This window comes from Dysidea avara, chromosome 12 (genome assembly GCF_963678975.1).
Source record: "Dysidea avara chromosome 12, odDysAvar1.4, whole genome shotgun sequence".
Classification (NCBI taxonomy): Eukaryota; Metazoa; Porifera; class Demospongiae; order Dictyoceratida; family Dysideidae; genus Dysidea; species Dysidea avara.
The window spans coordinates 14929816-14949664 of NC_089283.1; the positions used below are offsets into that span (position 1 = coordinate 14929816).

The window sequence follows — 19849 nt, forward strand, 5'->3', positions numbered from 1 at the left end:
TTTTGGCTGCAGGTTTGGAGGCTGCCCAGGTCCAGTCACGGATTTTTTTTCTCCTTTCTCCACCTTTTCAAACACACTTTCTGTAACAACTTTAGACAGGCTGTAGGACCAGGTGTCCTACAGACTTTCAGTACTCGTGTTGTAAAGCCTTAATAAATAAAAACAAATAAATTTGGCAAGTAAAGACATAACTTATGCATTAGGATGTACTGTACACAAGTGTCATAAACTGAAGTTTATAGTAATGAGATACCATAACTGACAACAGTTTGGCATGACTTAAGTTTGGTGAATCAGTACGTAGAGCAGACAAAAGTTTAGCAAATTTACTATAGAACTGTATACTGAATAACTAATTGGCAACTGAAATAAAGTTTGGTGAATTTCCTTGATTTGCCAAATTTACCAAACTTTAGTCATTCCAGTCTTTTCTATTTACTTACAATAGCTACTACAGTGGATCCTCACTAATCCGAACTCCAGTAATCCGAACGCTCGATAATCCGAACAGTACAAATGACTGTTTTATTAGAGTATTTGCAAACAAATGTATGTTCTATTAGAGTAATTGAATTAGGTTCTGTATATAATCAATGGGTTCACTAATCCAAACAAATTCAGTAATCTGAACAGACTTTTGTCAACTTGAGAACAGAACTGTTCGAATTAGTGAGGATCCACTGTACCATAAAATTCACTTTATTTTTGTGTAAAATATTCATGGGAAAATTTCATGTAAAATATTTATGTATGATTTACACGAATGCTCTATTAGAGTATCTTGATTATTCACAACTGAAAAATATTTGTGTAAGATATTTTCATATAATTTTTGCATACAAAATTTGCAATGTTAAAAAGTGAATTACAGTATGTAATAAGTTGGAGTACCTATAGACATTGTACATACCATTACCAAACATCACAACAAACCTTATGGTCCATGTGTAATAGTAGAACATAGCTATAATGTCAAAATTGTGCTAACTTTATTAAAGTTTCTGATATTTGCGCATTCTCATAACTACTTTGTACAGGTTGGTGGATCAGTACTCCATCTACCAGTAGTAAGGTCACAGTTCAATAAAGAAGTTCCTCTTATAGTGTAGCCATCATTACAAGTGAAAATTGCATTGTCTCCAAAATTTGAGAAAAACACTTTTCCATTTGCAGGATCCTTTAAATGTGGACAACATGGTACTGCAATGAAACTCAAATAAACAATTTAGAATACAAATCTTACATACCTATATTTATTAGTATACTGGCACTTGCTGTGTTTATCTTGCCTCCAGCATTGTTCCTTCCTACACAAGTGTAATTTGAGTTCTCTTGCTTAAGTGTAGGAACTATATAGAACTGTTGAAGTAGTAGTGGATCTCCAATTTGTGAGCCATTCCTGTACCACTGGACAGTAGGCTTTGGCAGTCCAGATGCTGAACACAGTAAGAACAAACTTCTCCCAATTTTGACTATGTATGGTGACTGTGAGGGATGCACTGTGAGTACAGGACCATCTGAAAGAAATTGTGATCAGATTAATATATTAAACATCTCAGTAATAAAAGTGACATAAGGAGGTTTTATAGTATGGATTGATTTACATATTTCTACTACCTGTATATAATTCTAAGTAAAAAGATTCAGTGCTAGAACTCTAGTCATGTATAGAACAATGTAACTATAATCATGCAGGTTTTGAACACAAAATCTTATAGCTACACATATAATATCAGCTTGTAAATAATAACAGCACATATAGAACTATATAATTCAGCACATTTATTAATAGTGTCGATAATAGTTAATTGATTAAATGAAAACAAAGTTTTAAAGTTAAAATCCACATTTCTTGAGAAATAATTTTTTTCATAATAATTATATAATTGTGAAGCCTGCATGCTGTTCATATAAATTATGAATATTTTCAGTATTAATTGTGACATCTTGATTTGGTAGAATGTTCAAACTGTCATAGCACAAATTTCGAATGAACGAAAGGAAGATCATGTCAAAGTTATATAGTTCTAGATTTATAATACAGTCAAATTGAGCATGAAACTTTAATGAAAGTGATTATGATGTGTTGAATTCTCAGTCCCATAGTAGTTTCTCCTCATGGCAGACACAGTAACTTGTGACATCACTTGTAGGTGATGTGGCAACCTTCATCCTGCCATGTGGTGGAGACCAGGGGACTCACTTGTGCTGGACTTGCAAACCAATTAGAGCATCATACGCTATGAATACACCATGCTTGGACAAAGTGGACAAAGCCTTTAACTCAGTTCCCTGCAATTATCTATGGCCTATCTGCCCTTCTGAGCGTCCCCTCACCTGGCCTAAATTTCAATAGCTTCTAAAATAGGAAATTTAGCATCCCTGGCTAGGTAAGTGTATGCCTTCCATGGAGGGTTAGGTGTAGATGATGATCTCAAGAGAGAGATGGCCCCAGACGATACGGATGAATGTTCCATAAGAGCAGTTACCTACTCTTATTGTGGTTTCCATTATACATGCAATTTAAACTTTCCTAACTATTCCTGAGCTTTATATGCATGTACAAAGATTTTTCTTCCTGTTAGACCATACCTATTTGAAAATTTGTTGCTCAAAAAAATTTTTTATAACAAAATGAGTTGGTCGGTTGGTAAATAATACCTAGTTTGATACATGTTTTAATAGATCAGTATAGGTCAGATCAAAATAATATTACACGCATCATGTTAAATAGCTTAAGCCACATTATTGTTGCAAAACAGATACAAACATAGTAATTACATGGTCATAGCCGGATACAGTAGTTCAATGAGCTATAGATGGCATTGATGTTTTGGTATAACTTAGTTAGGCGTGGGGAGACACAGGATCTATGCTTGCAGATAATGTTACCTTGTGAGATTGACATTTTACCCACTGACTGTTCTATTATAGTATCTCAATCATTTTAAATTTTTGTGTGTTTGTGATTCCTTTTCAAATTAAAATCTTCACAAAATTGGGTCAGTTGGCTCTGAGCAACGACTTTTCAAGTAGGCATGACCTTAAGATGTTCTATTGCCACTGATATACGAGTATACAGCGCGGAACTTGTCTTAAGAACCTTTCGTATAAAGAACTTTTCGTATGAAGGACATCGCATAATTACCTGAAGTCTTTATAGAACTCAGTAAGATAATACTATCTCCTTATAACAGTAAAGTTTTGTCAAAACTAGTCAGACCCAAAGTCTTCCTTACATGTTCCACTATATGCAACAACTGTGATATATTAAACATATAACTTGAACAAAGAGTGCATGGAGAATCCCTCTAAATATATGTTCGGGTACATTGGCAGCAACTTTTGTGTGTCATATTACATAAGTGTGCAATGCAACAAATTCAAATGTTTAAATGTTTTATTTATAAAGTGAACTTACATTCCACTGTCAAAAATGTAGTACTTTCAGTATAAGATTGATGATGGTTAAATGCTCGACATATATACTCACCAGCATCATAGTGACTTACAGGATCAAGTAATAATTGTTTAGTTAGTGTTCCATTATTGCATGTGTCATTGTAGCACCTTGGCATTTCACTTAATGGTATTGTAATTCCAGCAGATCTTTTATACCAGATAATTTGTAATGCATACAATGCATCTTCATCATTAACAGCACCACAAACTAGTTGAACCTTGTCACCCTCAAACACAGTTGTGTTGGTAGTAATAAAAGTGATGGTTGGTGGACCTGCAGTATACATTTTTATCACATGAAATAGTAGAGAGAATAATGCCATTACATTAGTTGATGAAGCATGCATTGTTAATATATAATAACAGATATATGTATTACACTAGTTGGTGAAGCATGCATTGTTAATATATAATAACAGATATATGTAGTACACTAGTTGGTGAAGCATGCATGTTAATATATAATAACAGATATATGTATTACACTAGTTGGTGAAGTATGCACATGCATGTTAATATATAATAACAGATATATGTATTACACTAGTTGGTGAAGCATGCATTGTTAATATATAATAACAGATATATGTATTACACTAGTTGGTGAAGCATGCATGTTAATATATAATAACAGATATATGTATTACACTAGTTGGTGAAGCATGCATGTTAATATATAATAACAGATATATGTATTACACTAGTTGGTGAAGCATGCATTGTTAATATATAATAACAGATATATGTATTACACTAGTTGGTGAAGCATGCATTGTTAATATATAATAACAGATATATGTATTACACTAGTTGGTGAAGCATGCATGTTAATATATAATAACAGATATATGTATTACACTAGTTGGTGAAGCATGCATTGTTAATATATAATAACAGATATATGTATTACACTAGTTGGTGAAGCATGCATGTTAATATATAATAACAGATATCAAGACACACGGTAGTGTGTCGTGCGGCCCAAGAAGCCGGCGCGTAACACCCGTGAGTATATTGACAGGAAGAAAGAAAACGCAATTTTCGCACCTCCGTAGCTCTGTGCTTCCTTGATGAAACAAGACGATTTTTGCTGTGGACATGCCCCCCAACTGCAGCACTCTACATTCCAAATTTGAGCGAAATCGCTTCGCGCGTTCCCGAGATATGCGACTTCAAAAATTGGCTGAGTTTCTTCGTTTTTTTTTTTCTTCTTATTTTTCTTTTTCTTGTCGCACACTTACAAAAACTGCTATAAAACTCGAACGCGTTATCCGATTGCCTTGAAATTTGGCACACAGAAGGGGGATATAAAGGCGCATCTCGGTACCAACTTTGGCTGGAATACCATAAACAGACAAAGAGTTATGAGCGATTATGCACGAAAAATAACACCAATATGTTGTCACGCCTACAGGGTAAACCGCGTATGGGAAGAAGCTGAAAATCGGTGGGTGAATAGGTTAACTATTGAACCTCAAACCTTTTGTGGTTTGAAAGAAATCGAGCTAAAAACCAGGAAGATACAGCGAAAAAATCAACAGTGTGTAACAATTACGCAATCGAGATTAGCTAATTTTTAATATTTTTATTTTATTATTATTATTATTATTATGCTTGCCACGCCTACCAGGTAAACCGCTTGGGGTAATGCTTTCAAAATCGCTGTACAGATGGAGTTATCATCTTAGAAAGGCTCTTCAATGGTGTAGAAGAATCAGACTTAAATCCACGGAGTTATAACACGAAATCCAACTTGGTGTAGCAAGTGCGAGATCGAGATACTCTAATAGAGCAGTCATCCTAATAGAGCAGTCACCCTGAACAGAATTAAAGAGATCAGTTAGAAATAAGTAACCTGTATAGAGATCAGCTACAAACAAATCACCCTGTAGAGAGTTCAGCTACAAACAATTCACCCTGTTAAAACATCAGTTAGAAGAAGATTTCTTGTAGAGAGTTCAGATACAAACAAATCACCCTGTTGAAAGATCAGCTAGAAGATGTCACCTTGTAGATAGTTCAGTTACAAAGAAACCACCATGTAGAGAATTCAGCTACAAACTAGTGACCCTGTAGATACATCAGCTAGAAGAAGTTACCTTGTAGAGAGTTCAGCTACAAAGAAACCATTCTGTAAAGAGCTCAGCTGCAAACAAATCACCTATACAGAATTCAGCTACAAACAAATCACCCTGTAGAGAGATCAGCTAGAAGAAGTTACCTTGTAGATAGTTCAGCTACAAACAAATCATCCTGTAGAGAGATCAGCTAGAAGAAGTTACCTTGTAGATAGTTCAGCTACAAACAATTCACCCTGTACAGAGCTCAGTTAAAAGAGGTTTCCTTGTAAAAAGTTCAGCTACAAACAAATCACCCTGTAGAGAGATAAGTAAGAAGAAGTTACCTTGTAGATCATTCTGCTACAAACAATTCACCCTGTAAAGAGATCAGCTAGAAGAAGTTACCTTGTAGAGAGTTCAGCTACAAAGAAACCATGCATCATGTAGAGAATTCAGCCGCAAACAAATCATGTATAGAGAGTTCAGCTACAAACAAATCTCCCTGTAGAGAGATCAGCTAGAAGAAGTTTCCTTGTAGAGAGTTCTGCTACAAACAAATCACCCTGTAGAAAGATCAGCTAGAAGAAATCACCTCGTAGAGAGTTCAGCTTCAAAGAAACAATCATGTGAGAGTTCAGGTACAAACAAATTGTCCTGTAGAGAGATCAGCTAGAAGAAGTTACCTTGTAGAGAGTTCAGCTACAAAGAAACCATCATGTAGATAGTTCAGGTACAAACAAATCACCCTGTAGAAAGATCAGCTATAGAAGAAATCACCTTGTAGAGAGTTCAGCTACAAAGAATCTATCGTGTAGAGAGTTTAACTACAAACAAATCACCCTGTAGAAAGATCAGCTATAGAAGAAATCACCTTGTAGAGAGTTCAGCTACAAAGAAACCATCATGTAGAGAGTTCAGCTACAAACAAACAATGAATACAAAAATTGACCAAAAATTATATTTTTGATCAATTTTTGTATTCAACAAATCGGCCTGTAGAGAGATCAGCTAGAAGAAATTACCTTGTAGAGAGTTCAGCTACAAAGAAACAATCATGTAGAGAGTTCAGCTGCAAACAAATCACCTGTAGAGAGTTCAGCTAGAAACAAGTCACCCTGTAGAGAGATCAGCTAGAAACAAGTCACCAAAGAAACCACCATGTAGAGAGTTCAGCTGCAAACAAATCACCTGTAGAGAGTTCAGCTAGAAACAAGTCACCCTGTAGAGAGTTCAGCTAGAAGAAGTCACATTGTAGAGAGTTCAGCTACAATGAAACTCCCATGTAGAGAGTTCAGCTGCAAACAAATCACCCAGTAGAGAACTCAGCTACAAACAAATATGCAGTGAAAAAGATCAGCTAGAAGAAGTTACCTTGTAGAGAGTTCAGCTACAACGAAACCACCATGTAGAGAGTTCAGCTACAAACAAATCACCTGTAGAGAGTTCAGCTAGAAACAAGTCACCCTGTAGAGAGATCAGCTAGAAACAAGTCACCTTGTAGAGAGTTCAGCTAGAAGAAGTCACATTGTAGAGAGTTCAGCTACAAAGAAACCACCATTTAGAGAGTTCAGCTGCAAACAAATCACCCAGTAGAAAGTTCAGCTATGAACAGATCACCCTGTTGAGAGTTCAGTTAGAAACAAGGAATCCTGTAGAGAAATCACCTAGAAGTATCGCCTTGTAGAGCTCAGCTACAAACAAATCACCTGTAGAGAGTTCAGCTACAAACAAATCACCCTGTAGAGAGATCAGCTAGAAGAAGTTACCTTGTAGGGATTTCAGCTACAAACAAATCACCCTGTAGAGAGTTCAGCTACAAAGAAACTATTCTGTAAAGAGCTCAGCTGCAAACAAATCACTTGTACAGAATTCAGCTACAAACAAATCGCCCTGTAGAGAGATCAGCTAGAAGAAATTACCTTGTAGATAGTTCAGCTACAAACAAATCACCCTGTAGAAAGATCAGTTAGAAGAAGTTACCTTGGAGAAAGTTCAGCTACAAAGAAACCATTTTGTAAAGAGCTCAGCTGCAAACAAATCACCTGTACAGAATTCAACTACGAACAAATCACCCTGTAGAGATCAGCTATAAGAAGTTACCTTGTAGATGGTTCAGCTACAAACAAATCTCCCTGTAGAGAGATCAGCTAGAAGAAATTACCTTGTAGAGAGTTCAGCTACAAAGAAACCACCATGTAGAGAGTTCAGCTGCAAAGAAATCACCCTGTAGAAAATTCTGCCAGAAACAATTTGCCCTGTAGAAAGATCAGTTAGAAGAAGTTACCTTTTAGAGAGTTCAGCTACAAAGAAACCATTCTGTAAAGAGCTCAGCTGCAAACAAATCACCTATACAAAATTCAGCTACAAACACATCACCTGTAGAGAGATCAGCTAGAAGAAGTTACCTTGTAGATCGTTCAGCTACAAACAATTCACCCTGTAGAGAGAGCAATTAGAAGAAGTCACCTTGTAGAGTGTTCAGTTACAAAGAAACCACCATGGAGATTTCTGTAATCAATATATGTGACCGGATTTGCGAAAAGGGGTCTTCCACACACATCCAATTCCGTAAATGTTGGAGACCATAACTCAGTGTTCAAGTAACATAATTATTAACCTGAACATTTCACCATGTATTCAGCTATAGTGGTGCTCACCACTGCCCAAATATCAAGGCAATAGCTCTTTCCAATCTGAAGTTATCAATTGTCAAAGTTGGCAAATTGGACCCCTTTTCGCAAATCCGGTCACATATGTATTATACAGTATATATAATTTGTACATTTACTGATAAAATATTTAAAGTACATCTACTTCATCTTTTCTTCTTCCTGTAGTAAAGAAAAAAACATAGGTTAAAAAAGTCCCAAAGCTGGCCATAGGCCGGCTTTGGGGTATACAAATACAAAAAGAAATGAAATCTAATCCAAAACAGCCAAGCTGTAAAAAAAGTGTGCGGCCCTCAGAAAGGCTATGGTGAAAAAAGATGTGAAATCCAAGGTGGCGGCCAAGAAATGGCTGTGATGGTAGGTTAGTGGTAAAAATTTTAATAACGACAATTCAGGTGAATTTTTGTGAAGCGGCACAAAAATTCACCTGAATTGTCATTATTAAAATTTTTACCACTAACCTACCATCACAGCCATTTCTTGGCCGCCACCTTGGATTTCACATCTTTTTTCACCATAGCCTTTCTGAGGGCCGCACACTTTTTTTACAGCTTGGCTGTTTTGGATTAGATATGTATTACACTAGTTGGTGAAGCATGCATGTTAATATATAATAACAGATATATGTATTACACTAGTTGGTGAAGCATGCATTGTTAATATATAATAACAGATATATGTATTACACTAGTTGGTGAAGCATGCATGTTAATATATAATAACAGATATATGTATTACACTAGTTGGTGAAGCATGCATTGTTAATATATAATAACAGATATATGTATTACACTAGTTGGTGAAGCATGCATGTTAATATATAATAACAGATATATGTATTACACTAGTTGGTGAAGCATGCATGTTAATATATAATAACAGATATATGTATTACACTAGTTGGTGAAGCATGCATGTTAATATATAATAACAGATATATGTACTGCAAGGAAGACGTGTTCATTAAAATATAAGTTGAATATTACAAACTCCTTGAAGTGTGGATGTGCATAATCCGGCCTTCTACGTTTCAACTTCTTTAATTCCTACTATTATTTTAAAAGTTTCACATTAGCCACTTTTCATGGTTGACATACAATGGAACTTCATTAATAGGGGCAGCTTCTGTGACAAAAGTGGCTTCAACAATGAGGTAGCCTACTAACGAGGTCATAAAATTAATATCCCTTAGGCCTTAGTAATATGTTTGGAACCTACTGAAATAACATGACACCATGTACCATAAGGTATATATATATAGTCTCTTTTTGTAACAAAGTCGCTGCAAAGTAAAGTGTGTAATCTACTACCGGTATTCTTTTACCAAATGCTATGTGATGCGATCACATCTGTGTGCAGTGCATTATACATACACAGTATTTTACAGCATGTACATACCATAGACTGTAACAGTAGCATTGTTGGATGTTACTCTACCATCATCATTGCTCACAGTGCAACGGTAGATACCTTCATGGACATGCCTAGCAGGTTTAAACTTTAGTTTTGGAGAAGTTTCACCTTTTATCAATGCATAATCATGGATTATCCAGGAATTGTCAGATGATGAATATTTTTCCCATTGATAATTAATTGGACCTTTACCAGCAGCTACAACAGTTAACGTGCGTTCCCTGTAGCTATCTGCTCTAACTGTAATATTTGATGGATGCTTACAAATCTTAGGAGTAGCTGAAATTGTATGTAACAACTGGTTTCCACTAAATAAATAAACTTACTGTCAACTTCCAGCCATCCACATCTAGTAGTATTGCCACATTCATTGACAGCAACACAACAATACCATCCTTCATTAGACTGCTCATCTGCATTGAAAACCTTAAAAGTGTGGACCTCTGTTGTATAAGAAGTAAGACTAAACTCTTGCTTGTGTATTATGGGATACGAGTCACACTCTGTATCACATCTCTGATAAGGATCATAGTAGCTGATAGTGCCATTGGTGTACTCTATGTACCAGTAATAATACAATGAACCATGACTCCACGCTACACAATCAAAACTAGAATTCTCTCTAGGTTTAACTGTGATGTTCTCTGGGGCTGTGACTACTTCTGGGCAAGGAACTATAAAAATACAACTTAATTGCACAAAATATTTGCATGTGTTTGTGAAGTACCTGTTACATTCAAGAATGCACTCTCTGAAGTTATGTTTTCAGCATAGTTTGTTGCAACACAATAGTAGTATCCTATATCATAGCCAATGACATTTTGAATAGTCAAAGTACTGGTGATGTCATGTTGTTTTTGATCAACTAGCACTTTATGTCTTTCTGCAGGGAGACTACTGCCATTTTTCACCCAAGTAAGATCAATAGGTCCCAGTCCTCTAGCTTTACAAGTAAATGCAACATCTGCATGCACACCTGTAGTCACTGGACTGGGATGTGTTGTAAACGCTGATGGTATAAAACACATGGAGAGATTACAATACATATAATTATGATACTCTGCATGGTTAATCCGTTACTCTTACGTACATATTTACGGTGGCTAACAAGTTAACTCATAAATGAATTTTTAAAGGATATAAGTTAGATTTAATAGGTATTGCTGAAACAACGAACAAAAGATGAAGGGATTGCTGGCATTTCATTGTTCTCACCATTCTTACACCTTTTTTAATTTTAAAATGTGTAAAAATGATCATGATCTCTTAGAATGTAGCTAAACTGCATTTGATATTGAAAACCTTAGTTTGTGCTTAGAAATCAAGGGTGGCTCCAGGAATTTCGGTGACAGGTTTCCAAATTTTCTGCTGCATACACACTTAAATCTAGGGGAGTCTGGGGCACGTGCTCTCCCTGAAAATTATGTATTATGAAATTGAATCTTAATAAATATATGTTAGGAATTGATTGATATGAGCTTACTTCTGCTGGAATGATAATAGTATTAGGAGCATGCAGGATAAAGAGTCAAGAGGTGGAGCTATGTGAAATTTAAAGCATATAACAGACATGGATACCATTCTGTATGGGGACCTCCAGGAAAATTTCAAGTCTTCAACACTCCTTTAGACTGTATTTACTGTGTTGGTACAAGTAGACTAAGTGACTTTTGCGACTATAGGGTAATTCTATTGGAGTATTTCCATCTGAGAACCTTTTGATACCTTGACAAATCATAGCAAAATCAATCTTTAATTCCTGAATACATACCAACCAGTTTCTGGAAACCTCAGAAACCCCCTGGATCTGGCTCTGCATGGAAATACCAAGCACTAACAGTTACATTTACCAAATGATAGAGTGAGGTTAATGGTAACCATACTCTGAGGTGGGTAATCATTTTCTAGTCCACAAGTATATACACCACTAGTAGAGTCACTGAAGGTAGGAATGACTAGTGCACTTCTTTGGTTCATAAGATATGGATCACCAGGTGGGGTTTTGTTTTGAGTCAGAATTCTAGTTGTGTTAGGATAAAACCACCGAACTCTTCCTGTACCACAACTACATTCTATCATCACATTTTGTGTCCCATCAACTATTACTCCACCAGTAGGATCCAGATCAGCAGGACTTGTTGGGATAATAGTACAACTCTCCTGAGCTGATACATCCATGGCTAATATAAGAACAGGCAAACACAGTACACATGCAATAACCACAGCTCTATACACCTTCTACAAGGGCAGCCCCAGGAATTTTGGTGACTGGTTTCCAAACTTTTACTATACACAAATTTAAATCTAGGAGGGTATGGGGGCAAGATTTTCCAGAAAATTGTGTAATTTGAAATGGAATCTCAGAGGCATAGCCAGGATTTTTTGAAGGGAAGATCAGCTCCAACAGCAGTATTGAGTTACCAGAAGCAGGGGTCTGGGGGCTGCACCCCCAGCCGCTGAGAGACTTTCAATATTTTAATGAATCAAAACTTCATATTTCATGCAAAAAATAGTACATTACTTATAATGCATAGCTATATAAGTGCCCCTGGGATGAAGCTTGTACCCATATACCTAGTGGAAACAGACAACACAGCACATATAGAGATACATATAGACATCTGCAAGTGATAGTTATCTCACTGGTATAGGGACCATGAATCCACTGATACAATTGGAACGACTTATAATCAAGACCTTATAACTACAAAATATGCATAGCGTGGATTTATTCTGCATGCCCAAATGATAAAATACTCCCAAGTGATAAAATACTGGCATTCTATATCTTTAAGTACTGCATACCAAAGCTACAGCAGTATAAGGTCATGCTCAGTTTTACATTAATATTTTATTAAATGTTAGAATGTCTGAAAAACTCCAATAATGAAGTTCCTTAACATAGTGAATATTTACATGCATGTTCTATTAAAATATACGTGACTGCTCTATTAGAGTATATACCTGACTGCTCTATTAAAGTATATCGATCTTTTTACAAGCTTTCAAGAGGACTCATGTTATCTCTAAATCTTTTCCCGAGAGATGAATGCAAGATTTATGAATGGTTGTGCTGTGCCATGCACCATTACTCACTCATTTGGTGCTGCCACACTAAATGAAGTGTTAGAGCCTTGCTGTAAACTCAGAAGTCTAAATTTTACAGGGGTGGTCCTGTACCCCTGGGAACCCTCCTCCCTACACCCCTGAATCTGCACTGTAAAAATTTAATAGTGAATTGCTCTGCCACAATACTCACTACTTTTAAGTAGTGACGTTCACTACTTTTTGTAGTGAACGTCACTACTTGGTGGTCAATGTAGTGACATTCATTACAAAATTAGTAGTGAACGTCACTACACAAAAATAGTGAGTATTGTGGCAGACATTAGTAGTGACGTTCACTACATTTAGTAGTGACCTTCACTAGTTTGTTTTTACTGTGTGGTAGCAATATTAACAGTTTTAAAAATATCATTATGTTAAGTATAATGTAGGCTGCTTAATTGTGCTTCCTTCTGGTACAGTATCAGGTGCAGACTAAAGTTAATGGACAGAGCAAATTTGACTTCAGTTTTGAAGCATACAACAGACGTCTTGGGGCATGCCCCAAGGAAGATATTCAGATTTTAACACTTTGTTATAAGATTTTGGACTATTTTTGTGTTGGCACAGGTAAATAAAGTAGCTAGCTACTTACAGTTCTTAAAAGAAACACAAAATGTGGCTGTTCTATTAGAGTGGTCGACTGCTCTATTAGAGTATTTCGATCTAAACGTTTGTACTATTGCAAATCACTGTAAAACATAATTTTGATTACCTGAATATACACGACCAGTTTTCAGAAACTTCAGAAACCCCCCTAGATCTGCCCCTGTTCTGCATAAATATCATTATGCTGGCATCACAACAAGTCTGCCTGAGTGTGAAACTCCCCCCTAAAATGTTGCTTTCTCTGTATGATGAGGGGTAGACACTATAATAGCACTAATATACATAGATATGTAAGTCTACCTTTTGAATTTAAATTCAGGCATAAGAGATATAGGGAGGATAAGAGTGCCAACATCAAGCAAGACTATAGAATAATCTGCTTCAATCTGCTTCAATTTTATATTGAAATGTAAGAATTGTAATACTAGTACTGCTACAAACACACAAATGATTTACTGTTACAAACACAAAAAATGATTCTTAACAATTGAATTATAATATCATAGCTGCAAAGTTCCTGTTAGATTAGGTAATCCTAAGGCTGCAGCATATGTTGCTGTCAGACCTTCAGTGCTGGTCACTGTAAAGTGTTAATAATGTTAATACTAATAAAAGCACAGTTGGTTGTTAATGAACTTGATAATCATTCTGGCTAAAATTTCTACCATATAATATCACAAAAAACACAAACATTGTACTGTATCAGTTGTGCAGTTATAGAGGTAATCTGTTACAGCAAAGATTGCACTTGGTATTAATGATCCTTATAGTATACAACACACAGAAAATAGTGTCTGAGTGTATCTACCAATAATATTATACACATTGACTTATTTCAATATCCATATGTGACCGGATTTCACATAACAAGGCTTCCACACACACAAAATCAAACTTACGATTTTACCAGACATGAATTGCTGGTCTAATACACTATCATATTTCACACTGTACTTCCTTCAGCACTGGCAAGTCTGGTTTCTGTAGCAGCTTTCTTCCGACCCTGTCAAAGCCACGAGTGTGAGATTGGCACCATTAAATGGCCATGGATTTGTGATAATAGTGTGTAGTGAGCTGGGACTTCACAGAGAGCTCGCCAATAGTGTTCTCAGTCAATTTGGAGTAATTTGAGGGCCATGGAGAGCCCAAACTTGGCCTCTGGATTCCAATCGTCTTCTTACTTCATTTTATACCCGTATATTAAGACCACCGTCCACCCCCACCCTCCCACCCTATTACTACCACCTGTGATATTATTACCCGCTCGACAAAAGCTGCTCAAAACAGGGCAAATTTTGGGTATCAGAAATGTATACACCCACTCAATGATAGCTAGTGAACAGATGAACAATTGGTGCAACTTTTGTTTGCACAGCTGTAGGCACTGGGAAGTTATTACACAATGATTCCTTAAAATCGCCACATCTCCTAACAAAGCTTTGTGCGTCGAAGCCTTGTTTTGTCAAATTCAGTCACATATATACTTGGGGATTCTGTGTAAATTCTGTTTCTTTAATTTTTATTTTTTATTTACCAACCTATATATAGAGGTGTAACTAAAATGAATCCCCTTTTTTGTGTCAGATCAAAATTAAGTATTACAACAAAGGCTCAACGCTTAGTTGGTTTTAACAATATTAGATGGACACATGATCTCTTGGGATGGAATACCAATGTCTGATTAAGTGACATGATGATATAATTATAGCTACCTCAATGATGGACTCTTAAGAAGAGTACCATGCATTGAGATTCATGCTTGGAACCAGCAAGGGACTCTGGCATGGAGGAAGCCAATGTGCAAATTGTGTAGCTCACTGGTGCTGGACTGCATATTACCAGAAAAGTATGTCTATGTTTTTGTAAAATTATTATCATGGAATGTACCATAAAAGTCAGGCCTATGAATTTCAGAATTTCATGGTATTTCATGATCAACTTTCATGGTGCATGTTTCCCATAAACTTTACCTCTTCATGGGTAGCTACAGTACTGCACCATGCATGCAATCTCTGCAGTGCCATTCAAATTCATGGGAAAACTATAGCTAGCTAATAGAGTATTTCATGGCAATTGCATAGTCTCTGGTAGCATACAGTAAAAGTATCAGTGTACTGTATGTGTATCAGCTAGGCAGCAAGGTAGATGCACACAAACACACAATACATGTCCTAATATAGGTATACGTAACAAGGGCACAATTACGCATTACTAAGTCTTCACCCTCTGAAGCGGGCGGCGCGTGGCTATTTTTTATTTACTTTTTATTAGTAAATAATTAGCAAAGCCCTGCAAAGGTATAACACGCTAATGCACAATTATATTAATAATAAAGTAGATAGGGATTCTTTAGATTGTTCAAGAGTCAAGCCATGCAGTAATGTTGCTGAGGGAACTTAACTGCATGGATAGCCTGTGTCTAAACCCTCCACCAGTATAGTATGGTAGACTATCTATACTAGCTACTCCAGGAAATCCTAATGCACTTGTCAATTTCATGCCCCACCCCCCCACCCCCGGGGGTGGTGGGGGAATACAGGGGATTTGACAAATCGTGGTGTCAAATTCCCCACTACTGGGGCAAAATCGGCTGTCAAATCCCCACTATGTCCCCACCCCCTAGTAGGGGATTTGACAACACCTCAAGGATAAGCGCATATTTCATGCATGCAGCTAATAATTAACCTGGTATACACCTGTAGCTAGTAAAATTATAGTGAGTACGATTTAATTGTTTAGAAATGCAACTACCGAAAAATCAGTCAGTGAATTGGAGAACTGTCAATTGCCCCAGGGGTGGGGACAAGAAGCAATGTCAAATCCCCACTTGGGGTGTGGGGACACCCTGGGGTGGGGCATGAAATTGACAAGTGCATAACTATACTCTCCTGCTACAAACCCTATGTTTTCGCCCATAATACAACTAGACTCTAGTCTTAATTGCATCGGTAGCTATACCAGGTATTCTGTGAGTATATTAAAGTAAGCCACGACAAACATCAAACCTGTTGTAATGGAGAACACCACAAGAGACGCTAAATGCCAATCCATTTAAAGCGGTACAGTTTTCAGTAAGGTTATCAGAGACGAAGTCGTTCGGCAATGCCGAATCAGCAAATAATTATAGTTGATAGTGCACGTGAGCTGCATATCATTTAAAAATTTTAATGCATTTACAGCTGCAGCTACCTACGTACTGTAGCACTAATTATCATCATGATGCCAAGCCAATCAGTGCCCATCTTCCTCACCTGCTTTATAGCTAGGATAAACGATGACGCCGCAATGAGAAGCCAGTTCAAGATCTTAAGAAGGCTCAGTCAGGGCCGCCCACCGGGGGGGGGGGGGGGCAACTGAGGCATTTTGCCCCGGGCCCCAGCCTGAAAGAGGCCCCAGGAGGCCCCACGAAGGGCCCCCTGAATACCTGTTTAAAAGATCGATATACTCTAATAGAGCAGTCAGATCTAAATACTCTAATAGAGCAGTCACAGTATTCTTCAGAGGAGCAGTGTAGCAAGCTTATAGATAAGGAGATATGGTTGGTGATGGGTAGTTATTGTCATTGCCAGCAGGTTGTGACCTTTTTTTTTTTTTTTTTTTTTTTTTTTTTTCTTTTTTTTTGGTCTTCACCTTACAACTTGGGTCAAGGGCCCCACTTTAACTCTTTGCCCTGGGTCCCTTAATTTCTCTGGGCGGCCCTGGGCTCAGTCTCTCATATCCGAGCTCATATCATAGACAATAATACTATGCTTATATCAACAGTGTTTGACCAGTTTTCTCTTTAGAACATGTTCAGCTTCACCTACTTCATACGATTCTAAATAGCATGCAACCATTTCGTGGTCTGAGTCATTTATGAATTATAAATGAGGTTAATGAGAAGCCAGTTCAAGCCACTGTAAATTTGTATACAGAAACAGACGCATTAGCATTGATTACTGTTCTGAAATATACATTTTACTTTGTCAGAGATACATCTTAAATTTAAGTAAGTATCTTGCATTATCTGACAGCTGGCAGCTAGAGCACATTATTAAACAAATCATTAAGAAAGTTAATAGCTATAACATGATTTAAACAGATGCCTGAAGCTATACCACTAATTAAGGTATTGAAACTATTAGCTCAACCACATTTTAGAATGTGCTAATGGATATATCCATGCACAAATCTATAATTATAACACTAGTAAACCGATAGCTAAATTAATGTACTGACACCAGGATCAAGGCTAGGGTAATGAACCAATTTAAATATTTCTACTAGACAGGTGTATGCATGGTTAGAGATTGGCTATAAGTATTGCATAAACAAATGAATTTATAGTGTTATGCTTGGAAATTTACATGATGGAACATTTATGTATAGGCTGAATATTACCATTTATTAATTTTATTTGCCCACATAGAAGAAGTGATAGTTGAACACAGTTTGTAGATCTTGTGCATGGACATATTATCCATGGTACATATCTGCAGTGCACTGTTAAAATTCAGGAGTAATCATAACAAGTGTCCACGTTAATGTTTAAATTCAGCACCCTAGAGAGGCTGTAAAGATACTGCGATGAACACAGTGTATCCAAGGGAAGTGCATGCTAACAGAGCAATGCAAAAGCCTTAGTCATAGTTTGCCTAAATTTGACATGAAAAACAGTTGTAATTGTTTGTTTGTTTTATCTACTTTGCCAGTTAGGCACTGGAGGGTGAACACTGGAGGTAGAACCAGATTTTAGTTTTCATAAATTTGTATATAGCTAATGTGCTGGTTGCACTTTGGTGCAACATGCTGAAGGTCTTAGCATATATGTGAATGCGCCTGTGAAATTAGGGCATGTGGGCACATGATTTTTGCCTACTTTTTCAAACTTCCATCACTCATAACTTTTTATACCATTCCACTATAGCTATACAATTTTCAGCACTTAGTAAGCATTTAATTAGCTTTATGATGCAGGTTGTTCCAGTACTGAGATATGATCTGTAGTGTGACAGGGTATATAGTTTGTGCCCACATGCCCTGTTTTCGCAGGCCCAGCCACATACAATAAGGTATAGTAATATTATCTGTTATAATCTTAGGTATAAGTGCTAACAAGAGTACTTGGCCAAAATCTGATTAACTAAAATTTTACAACTGCATGTAACACGAATAATTTAAAATGCTATCCTATTGATGTGCATAAAAATTTATCTTTTCTGGAGATTTGGAGTATCTGTATAAAAATATATGCAACATACTGAAGGTTTATAGGGTTGAAACCACATTAAATAAGCCAGATTATATATATATATATATTATATCCCTGTTACTTGAGTCATTTGTCCCAGTCAAGTGAGTCTCATTACTTTTGCATATACCTGCATATCTGGATGTGTGTCTGACACAAAATTTTCTTTGTATTTTAGGTCTGAGTCAAATATGCTCAAAATTTTTCCCAAAATGCTTTCAGAAATTTCCCAAAATTTTCACCTATTATGTTCTTCATGCAGTATTCCTTTGATTTTAATCAGTGAATGCTCTATTAGAGTATTTCACTATTCTATTAGAGACTATCAATCTAAGGTGCCATGTAGAGTGCATTTAGGTGCTCTATTGCAGTTTCCACTGACTGCTCTATTAGGGAGTATCTATCTATTATCATGCATGGAATTAAGCTCCATAATTTGAAATATGCTAGCATATGCTGGCATAGCACTCCAGCCTATTATGCTTTTTCATATCTGACGCCTATTTGTATTACTAATACTGTATAATGCTTGGATGCTCCATACAACTAAATTATAGGCTTGATACAAGATCAAACACTGTTAATATCCAAGACTATAATTATTTAGGCCTCAGTTCAGGTATGAATTAATATGAAAATGAATCACACGACACTATACACAACTCAGAGAAAATGTAATTATATAAATGCAAAGAGATGTTATCTACATCCTGCCTAGAAAGATAGTTTGGTCATATATATAATTATCTATAGAGTTCCTATGGATACATATACATGAAATTGACAAGGAGAAAACATCCTGACTGCCTGGCAGACTCCTGTAAGTGTTTGAGTGCTAATCAGATGACTGCAGGTTTTGAGTCCAGTCATGTAATTTTTCTCCGCTCTCCACCTTTTCAAACATACTTTATATAAAAAAATTTAAACAGGCTGTAGGATCAGGTGTTCTACAGACCTTCAGCACTTGTGCTGTAAAGCCTTAAAAATAAATAAATTAACTGATTAATTAAATAAAATATGGAAATTTAGCTATTGCAATTTTTAAAACTTTGTTCATGCTTGTTTGAAATGAAGGACTCTTTTCTTTTGTAAGGTGCTATTTGCATCATAATATCATTATGTTCAGATATACAAGAAATGTTTCGTTAACATCTAAGAAGACTGGCTTCGAATTCTTTTCTGCTATATAATACAATATGACCACATACTCTACAATGCAAACTTTTGTTCCAAAGGTAAACTACGTAGGTGATCATATTTGTTTTGCTGCATACATGTATTTCCTGTATGTGCCAACGCAA

The 19849-nt window shown here is 36.4% G+C and overlaps 1 protein-coding gene across 2 annotated transcripts; it reads right to left on the reverse strand.

Moving 5' to 3' along the window:
* Positions 1-819: 819 nt before the first annotated feature.
* Positions 820-16424, reverse strand: LOC136241045 (roundabout homolog 2-like). 2 transcript variants are annotated; one of them, XM_066032224.1, is made up of 8 exons: positions 16324-16424; positions 11455-11784; positions 10332-10613; positions 9931-10278; positions 9590-9883; positions 3422-3736; positions 1248-1517; positions 820-1200 (listed from the first exon to the last, which is right to left on the reverse strand). In XM_066032224.1, exons 1-8 carry the CDS (start codon positions 16367-16369, stop codon positions 1025-1027), a joined length of 2061 nt encoding a protein of 686 aa, XP_065888296.1. In that variant the 5' UTR covers positions 16370-16424; the 3' UTR covers positions 820-1024. The 2 variants fall into 2 exon arrangements, with proteins under 2 accessions (XP_065888296.1, XP_065888297.1); XM_066032225.1 differs by lacking the exon at positions 11455-11784 and having other exon boundaries at positions 16324-16423.
* Positions 16425-19849: the final 3425 nt, after the last annotated feature.

Coding starts and splice junctions, on each gene's coding strand:
- LOC136241045 (XM_066032224.1), bottom strand. CDS start 16,369: ATGGATTGGCATTTAGCGTCTCTTGTGGTGTTCTCCATTACAACAG. Junction 10,279..10,331: donor TGCATTCTTGAATGTAACAG/GTACTTCACAAA, acceptor GTATTTTTATAG/TTCCTTGCCCAGAAGTAGTC. Junction 3,737..9,589: donor TGCTACTGTTACAGTCTATG/GTATGTACATGC, acceptor TGTATACTGCAG/GTCCACCAACCATCACTTTT.